This window comes from Naegleria lovaniensis (assembly GCF_003324165.1).
Source record: "Naegleria lovaniensis strain ATCC 30569 chromosome Unknown tig030, whole genome shotgun sequence".
In the NCBI taxonomy this organism is placed as follows: Eukaryota; Heterolobosea; class Eutetramitea; order Acrasida; family Naegleriidae; genus Naegleria; species Naegleria lovaniensis.
Genome location: NW_025407852.1, coordinates 140863 through 161254, shown reverse-complemented (window position 1 = coordinate 161254; position 20392 = coordinate 140863). Strand labels below are relative to the sequence as shown.

General features: G+C 38.0%; 9 protein-coding genes across 9 annotated transcripts; 3 read left to right on the top strand and 6 right to left on the bottom strand.

Annotated features, from left to right (window-relative positions):
* Positions 1-24: 24 nt before the first annotated feature.
* C9374_007626 (uncharacterized protein) lies at positions 25-663 on the top strand (the record flags this gene model as incomplete). The annotated part of the gene is made up of 1 exon (XM_044697612.1): positions 25-663. One exon carries the CDS (start codon positions 25-27, stop codon positions 661-663), a length of 639 nt encoding a protein of 212 aa, XP_044546250.1.
* Positions 664-797: 134 nt separating this feature from the next.
* C9374_007625 (uncharacterized protein) lies at positions 798-2806 on the top strand (the record flags this gene model as incomplete). The annotated part of the gene is made up of 2 exons (XM_044697611.1): positions 798-2135; positions 2204-2806. The coding sequence occupies 2 exons, from the start codon at positions 798-800 to the stop codon at positions 2804-2806; spliced, it is 1941 nt and encodes a 646-aa protein (XP_044546249.1).
* Positions 2807-2927: 121 nt separating this feature from the next.
* Positions 2928-3897, top strand: C9374_007624 (uncharacterized protein; the record flags this gene model as incomplete). The annotated part of the gene is made up of 2 exons (XM_044697610.1): positions 2928-3121; positions 3369-3897. 2 exons carry the CDS (start codon positions 2928-2930, stop codon positions 3895-3897), a joined length of 723 nt encoding a protein of 240 aa, XP_044546248.1.
* A 76-nt stretch (positions 3898-3973) lies between these two features.
* C9374_007623 (uncharacterized protein) lies at positions 3974-5010 on the bottom strand (the record flags this gene model as incomplete). Its single annotated transcript, XM_044697609.1, has 3 exons — positions 3974-4293; positions 4343-4896; positions 4973-5010. 3 exons carry the CDS (start codon positions 5008-5010, stop codon positions 3974-3976), a joined length of 912 nt encoding a protein of 303 aa, XP_044546247.1.
* A 47-nt stretch (positions 5011-5057) lies between these two features.
* On the bottom strand, positions 5058-5921 carry C9374_007622 (uncharacterized protein; the record flags this gene model as incomplete). Its single annotated transcript, XM_044697608.1, has 1 exon — positions 5058-5921. One exon carries the CDS (start codon positions 5919-5921, stop codon positions 5058-5060), a length of 864 nt encoding a protein of 287 aa, XP_044546246.1.
* Positions 5922-6028: 107 nt separating this feature from the next.
* C9374_007621 (uncharacterized protein) lies at positions 6029-7858 on the bottom strand (the record flags this gene model as incomplete). The annotated part of the gene is made up of 1 exon (XM_044697607.1): positions 6029-7858. The coding sequence occupies one exon, from the start codon at positions 7856-7858 to the stop codon at positions 6029-6031; it is 1830 nt and encodes a 609-aa protein (XP_044546245.1).
* Positions 7859-8371: 513 nt separating this feature from the next.
* Positions 8372-11164, bottom strand: C9374_007620 (uncharacterized protein; the record flags this gene model as incomplete). The annotated part of the gene is made up of 1 exon (XM_044697606.1): positions 8372-11164. The coding sequence occupies one exon, from the start codon at positions 11162-11164 to the stop codon at positions 8372-8374; it is 2793 nt and encodes a 930-aa protein (XP_044546244.1).
* An 801-nt stretch (positions 11165-11965) lies between these two features.
* C9374_007619 (uncharacterized protein) lies at positions 11966-15427 on the bottom strand (the record flags this gene model as incomplete). The annotated part of the gene is made up of 1 exon (XM_044697604.1): positions 11966-15427. One exon carries the CDS (start codon positions 15425-15427, stop codon positions 11966-11968), a length of 3462 nt encoding a protein of 1153 aa, XP_044546243.1.
* Positions 15428-15609: 182 nt separating this feature from the next.
* On the bottom strand, positions 15610-20145 carry C9374_007618 (uncharacterized protein; the record flags this gene model as incomplete). Its single annotated transcript, XM_044697603.1, has 6 exons — positions 15610-16414; positions 16490-16689; positions 16753-17141; positions 17201-19557; positions 19716-19842; positions 19971-20145. The coding sequence occupies 6 exons, from the start codon at positions 20143-20145 to the stop codon at positions 15610-15612; spliced, it is 4053 nt and encodes a 1350-aa protein (XP_044546242.1).
* Between the last annotated feature and the right edge of the window lie 247 nt (positions 20146-20392).

Below are 20392 nucleotides of genomic sequence, written 5' to 3'. Positions count from 1 at the left end.
GATCCTACTGAAAACTCCAAGAGAATGAGAATGAGGGTGGTTATGAAGACTGCCTCCAAAACCGAACGAACCATTTCACAGAAAACTGAAGCAGTTCAAGAGGATGACGATTGGAGTTGTAGAAGTGAACTCGTGTCATCCTTTGTGCATACATCGAGAAGTGAGCCACAAAAAACTCAAGGTGAAGATCAAGCTACAGCAACACCAGGCCACGAAGACGAGCATTCGTTAGGAGTGAGCGACGATGAAGATGTCGTCTCTGAGGAAGATGGTGAAGCAACCATACCCAATGAAAATGAAGAATCCGACTGGGAGACTGTTAATAAGGCTCCAAAAGAAGGACTTCATTTGGAGAGAGAAGAAGAAGAAACCGTCTTGATTGTTCCATGTGAACTTGTTGTTTCATTGGACACCATTAAGGGAACCTTTGAAATTACCAACAAACACATTTACTTTATTGTGAACCCTGACGTTGACACGAAAGAGAAGGAAAATGTTGCTATTGAAACGCTCAAAGAGGCATTTGATCAGAAATGGCCTATCGAAGAGATTTATGAACTTTACAAGAGAAGATATTTGCTGAGATATACCAGTATTGAAATATTCTTCTTGAATCGAACCGCATTCTTCTTCAATTTTGATAAGGCCATGTCGATGCAGTAATCAAAACCATTGTGAGTCAAAAACCTCCAAATCTCAAATTCCATGCTTATAGTCTCACGCCAAGTGCACTTTTGAAAAAGTCTAGATTAACACAAAAGTGGCAACGAAGAGAAATTTCCAACTTTGAGTACTTGATGGGACTGAATACATTTGCAAACCGAACGTACAATGATTTAACACAATATCCAGTATTCCCTTGGGTGATCAAAGATTACACCTCAGATACGATCGATCTCAATGACCCTGCCACATACAGAGACCTCTCAAAGCCTGTCGGTGCTCTCAATGAGAAACGTTTAAAGAATATTCTGGAGCGATATGAAGCCTTCCAGGACCAATCCATTCCTAAATTTCACTATGGATCTCACTACAGTAGTGTCGGTGTGGTCTTATTCTTTTTGTTGAGATTGGAACCATTCACAAGTTACAATATCAAACTACAAGGAGGCCAATTCGATTTGCCAGACCGATTGTTCCACTCCCTACCTGTGTCTTGGGAAAATTGTATGACTTCCAACTCTGACGTGAAAGAACTCATTCCAGAATTCTTCTACATGCCTGAATTTTTGAGAAATAACAATGGTCTAAATCTTGGTGTGAAACAAAATAAGGAAGTTGTCAATGATGCTATTTTACCACCATGGGCTAAGACTCCAGAAGAATTTATTCGAATCAACAGAGAAGCTCTTGAAAGTGAATATGTCTCAAATCATTTACATGAATGGATTGACCTTATTTTCGGATACAAACAAACGGGTGTGGAAGCAGAAAAAGCTCACAATCTATTTTACTATCTCACCTATGAAGGTTCTGTGGATTTGGATGCTGTCGATGATCCTTTGCAACGAAAGGCCATTGAAACACAAATTAGCAACTTTGGTCAAACTCCATCTCAACTCTTCAAGAAACCTCATCCACAACGCTTGGCTAAGCCAACCATTCCCAAACCAGAATGGAAGCCCAACGCCTTTGTTCCAATCTTCTCATCGAGTATTGCAAGTGTGACAACAGGAGGAAGTAGTAACGATCTATTGTTTGTACAACACATCAAGTCCGAAGATAAGGTGGTGGTTGTGGACTGTAATCGACAACTCTTCCAACTCTCCAAGCTCAAACCAAAACCAACCTTAATTGCCACAGTTGGATCTCCCTTCGCCAAAGATGAAAATGCAAACTTCTCCAACTTTGTGTGCAGTAAGGATGGAAAATGGATTTTCAGTTGTGGACATTTCGATAAGAGTATCAAATGCTCTGCCATGTTTGATAAGCTCATTGTAAAACAAAGTATTTTCCACCACACTGATATTGTGACATGTCTTGCCATGACCTCTGATGGTAAATTCCTTGTCAGTGGATCAGCAGATGCCACTGTCAATGTTTATGGCATTAATTACATGAAATTGAAACGTAACGCGCTTCGAAATCAAGTGAAAGATTTGATGGCGAATGTGAATTTGGGAACTGCTGCAAGCGTAGTGGATGACTTGCAATTCTCTTCCATTGCCAACAAATTACCCATCCAATCATGGTCACCAATAAGGATCCACTCACCGATCAACCTCTCTGTATTCTGTATGGACACGAAGCATCTGTACTTTGTGTCGATGTCAGTGCTGATTTGGACATTGTCGCCAGTGGTGATTCGGATGGATGTGTTTTGATTCATACTCTCTCAGAAGGAACCTATATTCGAACGATTGAACATCCTCTCCGTAACACTCTTCATATTGTGAAAATATCTTCAGACGGCCACTTGTTAATGCACTCTGAAACCGATTGCAGTCTTCACCTCTTCACCATTAACGGAAAGCACATTAAGAGTTTAGATGTCAATGATCGATTGAAATCCATAGAAATTACTCCAGATGCCAAATATGCCATTTGTGGAGGCATCAAAAAACAAGTCACGATTCGAAGATTGTATGATCTTGCCGAATTACACACCTTTGAAACATGTACGAGTGAAATTAAGGCCATTACATTGGCTCACCCTACTGAAGAGTATTATCGTGAAGTTGTGGTTGCTCTTGCCGATGGTACTGTACATTTCTATCCCATTGATCCTGATCTTCTCGATGCACCACGAGAGGAATATGATAGTGATACTGAAAATGCTCTGAATCATTCCTATCAATTAGTTTAATTGACAATTCCATTAAATAATATATTTAATCTTTATTTCAACTTTTCTGAATTGTTGTTGACTCATGTTTTTCACAGAATTTAAATATCAAGGAAAAATTTGAAGCAAAAGTTCAAAAAAAATGCCCAAAGCAAAACGAGATAAAATTATTTCACTCACGAAAACAAAGAAGAGAAGTACCAAGGAACAAAAAACCAAACTCATTGAAGAAATCCGACATGCGATTGAAGACCACGATCATGTCTATGTATTGGATTTTTCAAATTGTAGAACGAATCATGTGAAAGAAATTAGAAGAGATTTTATGGACTCCAAGTAAGTAATAGTTCTTCATCGTGATGAAATTGAGAGAGTTTATCATCCAACAACCAATAATATTGAATTGTTCATCATGAAAATTTCAATACCATGAATTTTCTTCTCCGAATTGTTTCATCATCTCCAAATTCTATAATCATGAATATGACCTCTCGGAATGAAATTTTCTTCAACAACTTGTTTGAATATTTTCATCAAATGTTCTTTCTCCCAACAATAACAACAACAACAACTGCACTCATAGACTTTTCATGACCAAGAATAAAGTCATGAGAGTTGCATTAGGAACGAGTGAAGAAAACGAAACTGAACCAAATCTTCATCATGCCTCTAAATTCCTCACAGCAACAAGAGCATTGCTCATTACCAATCGTGCTCCAGAACAAGTGAAAGAATACTTTTCTAATTTTGTGAGAAGCGATTTTGCACAGGCTGGATTTGTGGCCACTAAAACAATTTCGTTGGAGGCTGGTCCAGTGGAGTGGATGCCATTTAGTTTGGAAGAACGATTTCAACAATTGGGATTGCCTATCGAAGTGAAGAATAAGGTGATTTGCATTACGAGAGATTTTGATTTGTGTACTTTTGGAGAGCCAATAACAGTTCAACAAGCAAAACTTTTGAAACATTTTGGTCATGAATTGGCTGAATTTAAAGCAAGTGTTGTTTGTCACTACGACAAAAAGAAGAAGGAATTTGAGAGATTTATGGAAGAGCCTGAACAAGATGGTGAGGAAGATAATGAAGATGACGATGAGATGGAAGACCAATAATCCAATCTAATTAAACGTATTCAATGCTTAATTTAAAATTTGTCTATTTTTGAAATCATCTCGTTTGCATGAAAAATTAAGGTTTGTTTGGAGGTTTATTTGCTTCCTCCAATAAATAGGTGACGAACAATTCTGAAAAGGTCTTCTTTCTAGTCAGTAATTGCTTGAATCGTTCTTGTTGTAAATAGACAAGGGCGTTCTGCAGCAGCTGTTCTTCTTCGAATGAGGTTATATTGAGAGTTTTGAGAAGGAATTTGAATACCGCCTGTTGCTGTGCCATGTCACCAATATTGGAGACCAAAGTGAGAAGCATGCGTGACACGACACGTCTATCCACAAGATTTTCATCATTTAACCTGCTCATGCAATCTTCGAGCATTCGTGTCACAATTTCGCCTGTTGAAATTATGGTAAGGGTAAAACACATATGCAAAATCCAACTTACTTTGCGAGTTATTTAACTCTTCCATGTTTGTGGTCGTTTCCTCCTGTTCACTAAGCTTTGTTTTCAATTCTTCAATTTCTTTCTTCAGCTCCTCGACTTGATCTGCCTCTTGTTTAAGAGTTGTGTTTAAATTTTTTAGTTTTGCAATTTCTTCATCCTTCTTTTGAATGGTTTGTTTCAATTTAGAGCTTTCCTTTTCAGAAGCCATTTGTAATTGTTCCAAAGCAGTTTCCAAATTTGCTAATTCATTCTCTCTTTCCTCAAGTAAACCATTGTATCCGCTATACTGAGTTTCTAATTGTTTTTGTGAAGATTTCAATCGTTCAATCTCATTAAAATATTGTTTGTTTAACTGTTGCTCCCTTGTCAAGTCGGAATATATTTGTTGAACTCTTTGATTTTGTTCATTAATGTTATGAACGAGCTGTTTCTTTTGATTGTTCAATTCGTTAATGGTTGTCTCTAATTTGGAAATTTGATTGTTAGCAGTTACATTGGCTTGTTGTAAATCATACTCCAATCTCCGATTTTTTTCCAAATATTCATTCATTTTCCTGAAAGTGACAATTTTAACAAATGATTGTTTCACGTTTTGAATTAATAAATTGTCAAGCACAAATTCCCACTTACAAATTCTGTTCTCTGTATGCTTGTTGCACATTTTCCATAAGATGTTTCAACTCTTGTTTTTCTTTTTCGTATCTATCTGCTTGATTTACAATTTCTCCTTGTAAAAACGTATATGACTCTGTAAATATTCTACATATTTCTCATGATTCAATACCTCATCTCCAACAAATAATTTAACATGAATATATTTCTTGTTATCAGTTCTTGTTGTTTCATTGTATGGTTTTGTCATTCCATCCACAAGTAAGCCAGGTGGCATTTCCGGTAGCTGATTCGTAACTAGAGCACCACTTGGATGAGTCAATAACGTCGGAGTTGTTGATCTACTGCTGCTGGATTTGACACTCATTCCCTGCTGTTGTTGGGGTTGTATCTGATTCATTGTAATGAGTGTCGGAGTGATGGATCTGCCACTATCCAAACTTGAAGAGGATGAAACTCTTTTCAAATCAGTACTTGATCCAATGGAATAATGTTGCTGATGATAATTTGGTGTTTGAAAGAAAGAAGATGGAAGTGAGGATGAAGAAACCGATGATACTGGAGATAATCTGCTTGAAGTGGTAGTTGTATTGGTGGTGTATGAATGTACAGAAGAAGAGGCAGTTGTTGTAGCAGTTGGCTTGTATGGAGTGTTATTCATCATCGTGGGCTGATTCGGAAACACTTTTGAAGGTAATTGTGGTGATTGTTGATAATTGGTGCCATGGGGTTGATAATGTTGTTGTTGTTGTTGCGGATGGCTGGAAAGAAATGGCTGAGCAAAGAAGGAATCCTCTTTGGGTTGTGGTGTGTTTGTTGAGTTGGATCCTGTCGTGTGGGGTTTATGAGAAACAGCTAGTACTGGTTGTTGTTGTTGATGATGATGATGATCATTTTCCTCTTCCTCTTCTTCCTCTTCAATCGGAGCTATTAACTCGTTTGCAAATTGATGAAGTTTACCCCACATTCTCATCGTTCGGAAATCACAGCGATGAAGTTTTGATTTTTTTCTTTACTGCTACGCAAGCAAGAATCAAAGTTTATTTCATCGTTGTTGTCATGGATAAACAGACTTCATTGATGGGTTGAAGAATGAGAGAAACTAAATTCAATGTCGTACAAGAGTGAAGAAGTTCTTCCAGTAAGGGAGTTCACAAAATGAGTCTCCAATTCATTGTGACCTTCCTCAATGACAATAATGGAGAAATTGGGGGTCATGTTAATCACAGTTCTAATGTCAAGAGTGGCACAATTTTCCCAAAGGTTATGTGAAGGTTCAACTTCTTCTGGAATCTCATTCTTCTTTTGTCTTTGATTGGATGGTGCTGTTGTATTTGAGAGCTTGATTTGTTTCGCTCGCTTGTTACCAGGTGCTTGATGCTTCAATTCACGAGGAAGCTCAATGGGTTTCAAGGTTGGGAACGTTGCAGCGCTGTAAAGGGAATATAAACAGTTATTCTTGGAAATGATGAAAAATTCATCAGTGGAGCAAATGATCTTCTTCACGTTCGCAATTTCCAAATCAATTAATTGAGATCGTTTCAACAAGAATAGTTGGGAATCCTCCTTTCGTTTCAGCAACAAGGCGTTGTCCACTGCAATAACGTCAGACACGGTAAAAGGTAAATCAATCTTGAAACACTCTCTCGTAATTGACGATTTCACAACATCTCCAGCCTTCTCTGAGTCTTGTGACAGTTGCGTAACCATTAAGCAGGTAGGAGAGGTTGCATCGTTGATCAATTCAGTGAAAATATTAAGCCTATCTCTGATTGTTGAGTAAATCTTTCCGCTCTTTGTGAGAATTATTGTACCTGCAAATAATTGCTCCATCTTTAGGATGCATTCACCATCAATACTAATGTCCAGAATGTAAGGAGGGTCATGAGGATCAGCAGTCAATGAATCCCACGCGACGCTGTCCACATTAACAACTCGATTATATACCAAATAGGCATCCCTTCCGCATAGTATCCACTTTCCATTCTGTGTTCCAAACACAGAGTTGTGAGTGTTTGTTTTGATGCTTGTGATATAATCTCCATGGTAACAAAGATGCAAACTAGTCCAATGCTCAACAAAATCGTTTCGATCCATTAATCCAAGTTCGTTAAACGGATTGGCTCCTCGAACTAGTACTTTTCCGTTTCTGAGATGAAAGAAGTACACTCGCTTTCCATAGTCACAATGAAAGTTAAAGTAAATAATATCGTCCTTTGTAAGATCTCTTCCCTTTTCAATCATTTCATGTCCTTGCTCATGACAAGTATCATTGGCTTTATGAAACGTAGAAATTTTAGGGAGAGCAATTTTGTTAATTATGGAGGTTCTCTCATTAATCGAGCGAACATTAGAGAAACCATGAATATGGTACAAAAGAAGTGAAGGTTTGTGATCTTTTCTCTCGCTAACTGCTTCCCAATCTTCAAATAAAACCACCAACTCACCAATCACACATTGCATGGCGACTATTTGACTCAAACTTTTCAATTCCTTAATTGCAAACAAACAATTCGTTTGGTTGGATGCAACTGCAGATCCTTGATGTTGACTGGAGGAGTGTTGAGCTCTTGCTTGTGCTTCTTGTGCATCTTGAACGTCAAGAGCTGTCGACATGAATGTTTTTGCTGGGATGGCTTCCTCTGATGTTTGATAACGTCCTTGACTTGGAGAGAAGGAAAGTAAATGCCGATGATTGGAGAGAGTTTCGGAACATGACAGTTTCTTGTTTGAAGACGAGGCAAACAATGGAAACTGGACGTTCACGGCAAATTCATTTTCCTTGATTTGCAAATCAGATGGCTCCTCTTCTTCAATGATTGGTTCCATATTCCCATCACTCAAATGATTCCACTCAAATTCATCTCTTGCTCTCTTTTGTAGCGAGGTTGTATGATTCATCATTTTCTGATGTGGTATTCCCAAAAGTTCCGAGAGTGGTTATATAACGTTTTTCTCTCTTTGTTACAAGTACTACTTGACGGACACTTCTAGTAGAGGAAATACAACAGAGAGATCTGAGTGAGCCTTAGTTTCTTTTTGTTGTTTTTTTTCTCGTTTTCTGCACCCCATGATGGAAATGAGAACTTGGATGCTTCTCTCTTTGATAGAGTTTCAATTCAGAGAGTATTATAGAAAGGGCAACAGTGTAACAGAAAGAACCTTCAACACGGCTACTACGTGAAAGAATATCAAAAAGGACAAGAAACGCATTTTACCATTGCTACAAGAAATTTATAACCATCATGACACATCATTATTCATGTGTAGTGAAAATCAAAATATCTGAAAATAGAGTGTTTCTGCATGGTACAAATTCTTGCATTTGCTGTTCAGTCTCGGTGCTGGTGGGCGTGGTGAGGGGTGAATTCACAATCACAAAATTCTTGCCATTCGACAAGTTTTTCGCAAAATATTTCAATCGATGGATGGAATTTGGGAGATATCTTCGATCAGGACAATAAATACTAAATGAAATATTGTTGGGCGAAGTGGCATTATCATCACCATTATGAGAATCTGCTGCTGATGTTGATGATGTCTCTGAATCATTGTAGAGTGATGATGATCTGAAGCGTCTGATGAAGAAACTTGTTGAGAACCAGATTGAGAGGAAGAATGAACACTTGCATTGTTGTTGGATTGTGGAGGAGGTGGTGCTGACAAGATGTATTTCAAATTTTGTCGAATGGTGGTCAATACTTTCTTCATTTCATCCTCTGGACTCGAATTGAAGAACATGATTTTAGCCAAATTCAAAAAATCTCCAATTTTGATGCGGAGAGGTGGATCTACTTTGTGTGAAACATCCGAGTCTGTGGGTATTCCATAATGTTTTTCCAAAAATGTTTGTTGAAGACCCTTATTTTGTTTGGTAATGTTGATTTGTAAAATCCAATTCAAAATTGTTTTCTTAATTTGACTTGCTTTTTCAGCAACTCCCTTATACTCTTTGGTTTGTAGGCACGAGTCGTGACCTGACATGATATCCAAAAATTGACAAATATGACTTTCTTTGGATCTCACATTATTGTTAATGAGTACTTGTTGTAATTTCTTTCGAATTTTGTTAATTCTCAAATATGAGCTCACAATATAGGCATTGGCAAGTTCGATGGAGCTGATCTTGCTTGAATTGTTTTGACCTCCTCCATTACCTTTTGAGGCATAATCGAAAATTTGTGTTAAAAAGAAGTGAATGTATGCCAACTTGTACTGATGTTCAAAAGGTGCCTCATTCAAATGTACCACCAACTTGTCATGTATTCGATCGAGAATTCCTTCCCAAATGTGAATCTTTTTTTCGAGTGTATATTCCCTACTTCGCATTGGAAGATCTAAATTTGGTTGAGTTTTCTTGCCATTTGTTGGAGAATTGACAATGACAAGACCACCCGTGGAATTGGCACTTGCTTGACACATTTCTTCAAAATTTTTAAGATCTTGTTGCATTTTGGCTTTTTGTTTCATTTTGTTAATCGATTCCGAAAAGGTCTTTTTCAAACCAGTCGAAATTCCCAATGAAGGCATGAGTGAAGATTCAGGAGTGGCAGGATAATCACGTCCTTCATCAAAACTTGAAGCACTATTCGAATTGGTATTATTCAGAGTTGTGGAAGTCGTTGGTGTCAAGGGTGACGGCGAAGGAGTTTGATTGGTAGGTGTAGCGGCAGTCGCAGAAGAAGAAAATAATAATCCTCCAACACCTCCTCCAACACCATTCTTATAATTCTTGGTGGTAACAATGGTTGGAGAGGAACCATCAAGACTTGTAGCAGAATTGGACATGAAACTCAACGAAGAGGAAGTAGATGCAGAGGATCCTGCTGCAGAATCATACAGGAAACTATTCGTGTGAATGGGTTGGTGAATGTCATCAGCAGAGGAACTGCTTAATCGATTCAAATGATTGACCATGTGGTTATTATCCATGGAATTGGTTCTAGAAAATCCATGAGAGCCCACTGGTGAAGACATCATGGTGGTGTGAACTCTCAATTCTAATCGATCATCATTCATTGGAGAGGAAGCATACGGAGAAGATCCCAAATAGGAATAAGGTCGAGGGGATGGAGAAGAGGCCAACATTTGTTTTCCTAATTCATGAATGGTTGGAGAAGAAGATAATGGTGTCATTACAGTGGAGGTACCGCCTGAATACGTTGGAGGTGTGCCCACAGAAGTCGATCCAGAACGAGTCCTTCCAGAAGAGTTGTTCATAATGACGGTGTGGCTTGAGGGACGAGTTTGAATGGCAATGGCTGTGGTAATTTGTTGAAGGGAAGATGAGGAATCTGAGAGACGAGAAGGTGGAGGTGAAATTTCATCGTGTTCTTCTTCGTCATTGAAATCTTTTGGTTCTTGATGGTCATTGGGAAAGGATTGAGGATCTAATGATGAATCTTGTGGTGGGTGGTTCACATCTGTTGATTGTTGTTCTTGTTGTTGCATCAACAAGGCATGGGTCGTTATTGCAAGTTCTTGTTGTGAAGTGAATGGTTCAGAACTTGAAGAAGATATATTTGGTGGTGTGGTAGAATTTTGAGATGGTGGTGAATTAGGTAAGGTCGTTCCTCGAATTGGTCCTTGTCCATAATTACCAAATTCTTGTTGTTCTTGATGATATTGTGAAACTTTTCCATAATACACCACTGTGGCACTTCTTCGTTTCATTTTATCTAAATTCACAATCGATAAATCCACACCATGATAATGTGACAATACCGTTTCTACAACCTTATCCAAATAATTATTTCGTTGTGTGACAGGATCCTCCACTGTTAAAATACTTAATAAGTTATCCAATGATTTGTTTCCTTTCAATCGAATCATGTACAATAATTGAATAATCGATCTTAAATACATGTATTTCAATCGATTGCTTTTCATATGATTAAAAATCATATAAGTCAATTTGATATATTCCAATTCATCTCCGTCATTATACGATCCATCTTCACCATTCATTTTGTCCAAAGCATGTTTCACAAGCATGGATAAATAATGAGGTTGAGTTTGTAACATGTAAAACACAAATCCAATGTGTTGCAGTAAACGTTCTCGTTTTTCACGTTTCAAATTTTTCACATTATCATCTTGGAGTGAGTTGGCAGAATTGGAGGCAGAGACAACCACATCGAGAACACCATTTTGATCACTCTCAGATTGAGCAATACTTTCAAAGAGAGGATACGAATTGTTTTGACCCATATGTATGTTGAATTAATTACTTTTTCTATCTCGTGGTCTTTGTCGTCCTTGTCGTGATGGGAATGTTGTTGTTGTTGTTGGGAGATTGTGTTTGTGAATTGAAACGAAAGGACTTGTTGTTACTACTAATAATAACGAACGAATGAAATTAATAACTCCAATGTTTCAGACTCTGATGATGATTGGATGCATTCCAAATTTGAAAAAGTTGTATGTTGCAGCATGTGGTTCATCACGTTCCCATCGATGGATATATTTCGGGATTCAGATGTGGTACGAAGATCGCAAATAAATCATGATTGGAATAAACACGTTACAACCAAATGGATAACAATCATCATCACACTTACTCGGAGTTGTAGAAATGATTTTGTGTGGTCGTGTGGTGTTGCTGCTGATTCTTCTATCGTAATGTGGTTGTTGTAGATAAATGGTTGGTAAAAGAACGATTGATGTTGTTATTGTTGTTGATACTACAAAACTCAGCGCGCAGATGGTCTGCTGCAGTAATGATTGTGCAACTACTACTACTCTCACACACGCAATGGTTGAGTGATGTGGTCTTCTTCAGGACTTGTTTTGGGGTTTATTTTTCTAAATTTCAAAACACAATGAAGAGTCACAACTTTTGACAAGCGACGGGGCGTGATCTTTGCCGTAAGCATCTTAACAAGAGACCTTAATCAGCCATCCATGAAACCACAAGATATTTATTCAACCAAACAAGCACAAACACATTACGAAAACGTTTGCCTTACCTCCAAAGTTGTGTTGACACACTGTCCAGCAAGAAGTGTGTGTTTAAATAAACCAATCTAATTCCGTTCGTTCATAATGATTCTTATCGTCGTTCATAATTTTTGGATAAAAAGGAACCATGGCATCTTGGTGGCCAATGTAAACATTGTTATAAATTTTCCAAAAAACATTTCGGACTTTCCTTGCAGGGTTAAATAGACCTTGTAATAAATATTGTAAAATAACACATGGCCCAAGAGTGACGCGAAGCGCTTCAATAGCTTCCATGACTGCATTGATAACGTGTGCAGAGGTTTCGAAAATGTTTGGCCATACATAGTTCAAAAGGTGAAGCAGAATGTCTTCTTTTCCACGACCATGTACTCCCAGAGCAATATGTTTAACAGCTGAGCATGCTGTTTGTCTGTGCACTAAATCTCGGTCCATTAAGGCGTCTTCAATCAAAGGAGTGACGGCATAAATATAATCAGTAGAAAGGTCTCCAATGTATTCGAATAGGAAGGCAAGAGATTTGAGGACACCAGTTCTAACATTGAGTTCTGGCACTCTATATTCGTTCATGAGAGCTGGAAGAACGGTGAATGGACCACATATTTCTGCCACAATGGCAATTGCGATTGTAGTGCATACTCTGTTCTGTCGTTCCTGTACCTTTAAATTGTTTAAAAGTGTGACAAGCACGTCAGAAGGTCCAATTTCCTTCGCAATATAACCAAATGTCTTGATTGCTGCTCTTCTAATTGATTTCTTGTGAGCTCTTAGCACTTCTAGTAAATCGAAACAAATTCTTAGCCACTCCTTGCTTGAAATTCTATTAGCTGCAATTTGTGCAATGGTACCAATTAAATTAATGAGGCTTTCTTCAACCTTTTCATTTCTGTTCTTTAGAATTGGAGTGCACCGTGTCAAGATTTCATCTAGTGAAGGCTTTGTCTCATCTCCCTCTCCTAATGCTTGAATGAGAGCATTCATGGATGCCAAAACAGAACCTAAAACTTCAGGATACTCCTCATCTCGCAAGAATTCATAAAGAATCATCTTAAAGTGAGTGAGACGTGTTTCTTCGTTACACTGCTTCACAATTGGAATAATTTCTGTGAGTAGATCTGCCGATTGTTGCCGAACCTTCTCAGATTTGTTGGTCAATCGATGCAATATAGTACCTGTTAGCTTTGGAAGATATTTCTTTGCTCTAATACCAAATGCTTTAAGAATCGAAGAAACAGCATTAATGATCAAATAATAATTCTTCTTATCTGTTGCTGGGTTGCTTTGATCTTGCACTATACAGAACAAGAGACATTCTTCTAAAAGTTCTAATTCCAATCGTTCACCAATATCTGTTGTGCCTAGCGCTTCTGTGATTTTCATAATAGTTTCAAGAGTCATATGTCGGAATGGTTCGTTTTCGTCCTTAAGATGGGTGATTAACTCGCCGACAACAAGAGCGCACCCAACGTTATGTGCCAATGCTACCGTAGTCTCTACGAGTTGGTTGTAATTTCTTCGATCATTCACCATGCTTCTATCCCAAAAGCTTGAGAAAAATTTAGGTATGATATTTTGTTTCACAAATGCAGCGTCGATTCCTTCCGTAGCCACACATTGAGCAATAGCTTTAAGGACAATTCTTTTCATTTCCTCTTCTTGCGTGTCATACTGTCGTACTATGTGTTCAATAACTGCATTGGTATATTTCTTAGCTTGTACAGGGTCCATTAATGGAATAATGTATCCAACTGCTTTGATGTAGGCAGCCAACATTTTTCCCTTGCTTGTACTTAGACCTTTCCAGAGAGGCTTCAAAACGCAATCGAACGATTCAATACCAAAAGGAGCAGATGATTGTGCCAAGGCAGCAACTGCTAACCCTGTAATTGTCCTCACCTTAAACTCGCTGTCATTAAAACCGTCCTTAATAATTTCAACAAGATCTGTCAAATAGGGTAGAACTCCACATCCCAATAAAACGGCAATTTGTTGAACAATTCTAATTCCTGTATGTCTAGCTTCCCATGTCTTTTTGTATCTACAAACAGCCTTCAAAAAGGGTAAGAGATTTTGCACACCAAGAGCGCTTGCTACTACGGCAAAAGCCCTACTTGTTGTGTTTCTAACGTATTCTTCAGCATGGTCAATATCTGGTCTCATGGCAGCAATCATTGCAGCCAAACCAGCTGCCTTTGCCAAATTCGCAATAATTTCTCGTCCTTCAATTCTTGTAAAATAGTCTTCGTCGATTAACATGGGCTGTGTGACTAGTAAAATTTTGTGGACATAAGGTCGCACCAAGTCATCTAATTTGTACAAAATTCTGTCAATTAATTTAACGAGTAAATGTCGCTCTTGCTCTTCCAAAGTTGTTGACATCATGAGAGGTAAAATTTGGTCAAACAAAGGACCGGCGCCAAGCTCTCGAGCATGTTCGGTTATAAATTTCATGGCTTGCTTTCTCATTTGAGGCGTTCCGTTTTTGATTTTAAGCAATAGTCTGAGAATTTTTCGTTCAATTTTTTCTTCGTCACTCATTTCGTTTTCGTCTTTCTCTTCCAGTAATTTTGCAAAATATTGATAATCATCAGCTTTCATTTCTGGCATGTCTGCCCCAAGTGTCCCTATTGGTAATCCATAAGTAGAAGCAGTAATTTCGTCAGGAATGCTATAGTAGGGAGTGGCTGATCCACTCAAAGGTGTGACCATTTCAGTGCCCCCTGCTGTAAAGGAGGTTGTTCGATTTCTTCGCTTTGGTACATAATCTGAAGGTGGTTTTAAAATTTCAAATCCCTCCGAAGGAAGCATGGCATCCAATTCCTCGTCACTTAAAGGTTTGTTCCTTGCATCAATCTCTTGTTCAATTTTGAGTTGTGAATATTCTTGGGGTGTCATATTTCCGAGTGGTGTAGAAACTACAGCAGCTGATCCTCTGAATGAGGAATTTCTTGGAGTTAATAATGGTGTTGCTGCAATGGTGGATGAGCTTGCTGCACCATAAACAGGCGTCTTCATTGCATTTTGATCCCATTTGCTTGTACCATAGACAGGTGTAGCATCTACCGCTGATGATGAAGCTTGAGCCGAAATTGGAAGGCTTGATGAAGAATTTTCCCAACGTTCTCCTCTTTTGTTGCTTGGTGGAAGTCTTCGTGATGATGTAGTTGAAGAAGGCACACCCGAAAACTCTTCATCCGAAGACATGTCGGTGCTAGCATAGGCCGGTGAAGTACCATAGCCACTTTTCCTCACAAAAGAGTCTACATCTTCGACCTCATCGTCATCGGCTTCCCATGCTGATTTTGTCATTTTCTTGGGTGGTTCTTCGGGTATGTTGATGATTTGTTTACTACCAGATTCCGTTGTTATTTCTTCATTGTATAGTTTATGTTTCTTTGTAAATTCTTCCTGATCATCCACAGACGATGATGATGATGCTGTGGTTTGACCAGATACTTTTACTTTAGAGTCCCATCGGGACACTCGTTTTTTTGGCTGTTCGTTTGAAATCATTTTTTATTTTAAAATTTCTTCACCTTCAATTTCCACAGTTGCGTTGGAAGAGGTGAATGCTTTTTTGTTGGATTGATGGAGAAGAATTAAAAACATTAGATTTTAATAATACTAGATCAATGTCTATGTGTTGAATGCTACATCGGTGTTGGATATTCCCAACAAACACACTACTGCAAGTATTATTCATCTTCCTTGTACGAGGTAATGATTTCATCGTCAAGGTAATCCTCAATTTCTTCTTCCTTATTCTTCTTTTTCTTAGAGCTTGATGATGCAGAAGATGTCAATTTGGATTTCATTTCCTTCTTCATTTGACGTTTTGAAGGACTTGCAGTGACCTCTTCCTCAACCAATTCAGGCCGTTTCACATCAAGTTCATCCAACGTGTGTAACTCAATTAAGCCAACTCTATTCGCTGGTGAATAAATTTCCTCAATAAGATCCTTTTCATTTTCACGTTGAGAGAAGGCATAACCTGTACCGAATTGTGTACTTGTGAGAGTCTTCTTTCGTTCAAGAGCACGAGGTTCATACTTCTCAATTTCTTCAATAGGAGCTCCTGGAGTAATATAAATACCAATACGATTGAACTTGTCGTATGGTTTTCTATGTGGTGGTTGCAACTTGCTGAAATCAAATTCATGTTCCACTTCCTCTCTAGGAGCCATTTGTCCAACTTTGCTGAATGGTTGCAAGATGTGATAGAGTTGCTTTGTCCAAGGAAGAATTCTCACAGCGCTCTTCCAAGCAACGTCTCTTCCTAGAGCAACAACCATGACTAACAGTAAAGTAGCCCAAAACAAAGGATTTCCTGCAGCTGTGTAAAAGTTGAAATAATATTTCACTCCAAGATTTTTGAGGGTTGAGAATGGGAAAAAGTTTGCTGGAGGTACAATCCAATAGAAGAAGGAGTAAACAATTGTCCATAAAAACCAAACAGCAACACTTCCCCACAACACAATGCTGTTGAACACATTCCAAGTACTGATGGAGGGAATATCATGAAAGAACATTTTGTGGTTAATAAATGACTTAAAAAATAAAACATTTAACACTTACGAAGTCTCTAAAGCTAGTTTGGAGTTGACCAACAAGATGATACAAGTGTAAATTAAAATACCAATTTCCTCAAGAGAGGCCATTCGGCCATCATGAGTTGCTCCGGTCATGAAAGCAAAAGCTCCCATTGGAATGAAGAAGCAACAAATTGAGTGCCAGATCGCATTCAAAATCCACATAAGTAATCTAGGAATATTAAACTATTACCAAAAATAATTGCATAATATGATGAGCAAATAACATCAACAAACCATTCAACTTACATAGTAATCTTTTTGGCCATAAGTATACAATTCAGGGAAGCTAATAGCGTGATCATCATTCACATCACGGTCAAACATTGCAAAGAAAATGATTGGTAGAGATGTGAAAATCAAGTTGAAAGTGGAGAGAGAGAAGTTTTCATAGAGAGAAGTTCCTGTAAATGCATTGTAAAAGATAAAGTAGAATTGTGTCAACTGAAGTGTCAAGTTCTTATAGAAAGAGTAGACAATAGTTTTTCCAATTCTTCTGTAATTCAATCGACCGTGAATCAACAAGAGTCTCTTCAAATATTTGAATTGAGCAATGGCATAGTCAGCAGCTCTTGCAGCTTGTAAGCCCTCCTTTCCGCTAATACCCACACCAATATGTGCAGCTTGAATCATGGAAACTATGATGTGTTGGTGATTCACAAAAAATATGGTTTAGAATTCATTGTAAAATACTTACCATCGTTTGCACCATCTCCAATTGCAAGAGTAACAGCTCCTGGTAAATTGTCTTTAACAAGTTTCACAATTAAGGATTTTTGGAGAGGTGACACTCTGCAGCAAATCACAGACTTGCACATCATGCACAATCTCAAAAATGTATATCTCAATGGTTCTTCATTTGGATCGTCTGCATCATCTTGTAGATGAGAAATATCCTTTTCAGCTGCATGATTAGTTTGGCCATCATCAGATTCATCATCATGATTTTCAAGATCGTCCAAAATCTTAATTTCTTTCTTTTCATTTTGGCTATGCTTTTTTTTCTTTTGCTTCTTTTTCTTTTTTCTTTCTAGAATGATATCCAAAGCAGATCCATCCACAACCAGCCCAAGAATGGACCCCTCTTTTCCTTCCATGGCATTCTTTAGTTTCATTCTGATTTGGGTTTTTAGTGAAGATCTATTCTCAGCGTTAATAATCATAATACTCATGTTATTGTCCAAGAGAGCGCATGCGTAACCAATGTTGATGGCTGTTTCTTGTTTATCACCAGTGAGGACCCAAATCTTGATGTTGGCCTTGGCCAATGTTGCGATAGTGTCTGGAACTTCATCTTGCAACTTGTCCTCAATTGCTGTAGTACCGACCACTTCCAAATTCTTTTCAATAACTTCAGCAGCATCTGCCAGTTTTTGCTTTTTGTCTTTTAGATCAAGCTCTGCTGGTTCGAAAACCTCAGTATTCCATCGTTCATATTCAACAGGGTCAAGCTCCGCTTTGGCACACACCAATGTTCTCAAACCTTCAGCAGCATGTTTTTCAAGTATTTTTCTTGTTTCCTCGAGGAAAGGTTGTCTGGGCTTCAATCTTTCATAAATGACATTATCGGCACCTTTGGTGTAGAGAACAATCTTATTGTCAGGTGTACGAACAATGACTGACATTCTCTTTCTTGTAGAGTTAAATTCCAAAATATTGAGCACGTCAAATGTTTGACGAACTCCTGAAACCTCAATAGATGCTTGTTTTGGTGTTCTTTCCTTAAATACAAAGCCTAGATGCATAGCAGCTTTTACGAGAGCAGCTTCGTCAGGAGATGAAGCCTGATACTCAATTGAGTTTGGTTTTGATTTGTCAACTTCAGGGATGACAGTGTGACAAACAGCAAGCAGTGTTAATAATTCTTGGATGTTGGTAGCATTCTGCTCCTTTCTCCAATTGTTGTTCATAATTCTCTCGTCAACAAATTGAAAGCCGTCCTCTGATGGAACTGGTAGGTCCTCTTCTACATGCTCCCCTCTTCTCTTTGCGGCTGCTCTTCCAATTTCTGTTGATCCTCTTCCATACTCAACACCTGACACAGAGAATTTTAAAAACTCCATAACGTTCTGAGTCAGAGTACCCGTTTTGTCAGAAAATATATATTCCACTTGACCCAATTCCTCATTCAAGCTTGACGTCTTTGCTAGGGCAGGAATGTGCATGTCATTTTGCTTGTCATAGTAGCACATTTTAATGTCGTTATCAAGGAACAATCGAGCCTGCAAAACCTTCACTGTTTCCAATGTCACATAAAGAGAGATAGGAATACAATTGTTATAGAGAATGAAAAATGTAAGTAAAGCTCCGAAGAATTGTGAAGCAGCTGAGGTTAAATCTCTAAAGTACCAATGTTGGTTACTTGGGTTTTGTTTGGTTTGCCAAATTGAAAGCGCAACAGCAGAAAAGAGAGCCAGCAATAATTGAGCCACGAACAAGAGTAAAATCATTCTGTTGGTAATCTTTTCAACCTTGGATCGTTTAGAAGGTGGATTTCTAGAATTCATCATTAACTTTGAGTGCTTTCCTGTAAATACAACCAATCCATAAATATGCTTGGTATTTTTCAAAATGGCTCCTCGTAGTAGAATATTTTCCACATCTAAGGCAATAGGTTTTGGATCAGGATCTATCTTAATGTTTCCAGTGAAGTTGTAAAGCTTGTTGTTAGGTTGCTCGCAATTTACCACTCCACGAAGTTTAAGAAGTGCGTTAGGATCGGTGAGCGCGGATGTTGGATGAACACATCTCTTAATTTTTAAGTTAGTTTCACCATCAAGTTGTGACGTTTCTATGTAACAAATTCCCTGATGTTCACTGCTCGATATGCCAATTAAATCCGCAGGAAATGATTCATCTTGATTCACTTTTACAATGTCTCCAACTCGTACTTGTTTCCATGCAACTTCCATCACTTGTCCATTTCTCAAAATTGAGATATTTCTGTTGTTAACTTCATTGTCGGAAAGGTGACGCTTGATATCTTCATAGCCGTCTTTTATCATTTGAATGATAATAACAATTACAAGCGGAATGGCTGTACTATATCTTCCACTGTTTTATGATTTTGATAATCAAAATATACCAATAACAAATGATTAGAGAATTTACATTATTTGGACAATAGAGTTCATCATCGGTTTAGGTATCATTGTTGATGATAATAGGTATATTCGTCATGTAAATTATTCATCAAAACAAGTAACACATACGTTGGAGAAAAAGGTGTAGCTAATTGCAGCAAGGCAATCAGTAAAAAGTAAATGTTGGCCACTCTTTTGAACTGTTCCAAAAGGTTTTTTGGAACAAATGTAACAAGATTATATTTGGCAGTCGAAACTGTGTGTTAGAATGTTCCAAACATATTCACATTAGAAAATTTAATATTCAATCGGATCATAAATGTTAGCCATCATTCCGCGTCGTGCGAATATAATTAAAACAACTGATTCAGAACATGAACATACCTGAATTATCGCAAAATTTGTTTTCCTTTCTTTGATTTGTTTCTTCATCATTGAGATGAATGACTCTAGGTGCTGGAGGTAATCGATTCCATGGCAACCAATCGTTGAATTGACGCCATTTCTCTCCGTAATTTACACTCTGTAAAAGACGTATGTAACTTATCAGGGATCTCATGAGTGATGATAAAGGGGTAATAAATTATGATTGGTGTGATGATGAAAAAAAATGTTTTCACGCTCGTCGTGATGAAATATTGGTCTATTCCAATGGATATTTGTAATAATGATTTCTTGTGTATGTGATGAAAACTTTGCACTCGCTATCTCAAAATTGTGTCCGTCGCCAAAATTTCAACACGAGAAAGCCTGTTATTGTAACGGCTATTTTTTTTGGATCTGTTTCTGAAATGGGAAGGACAGGT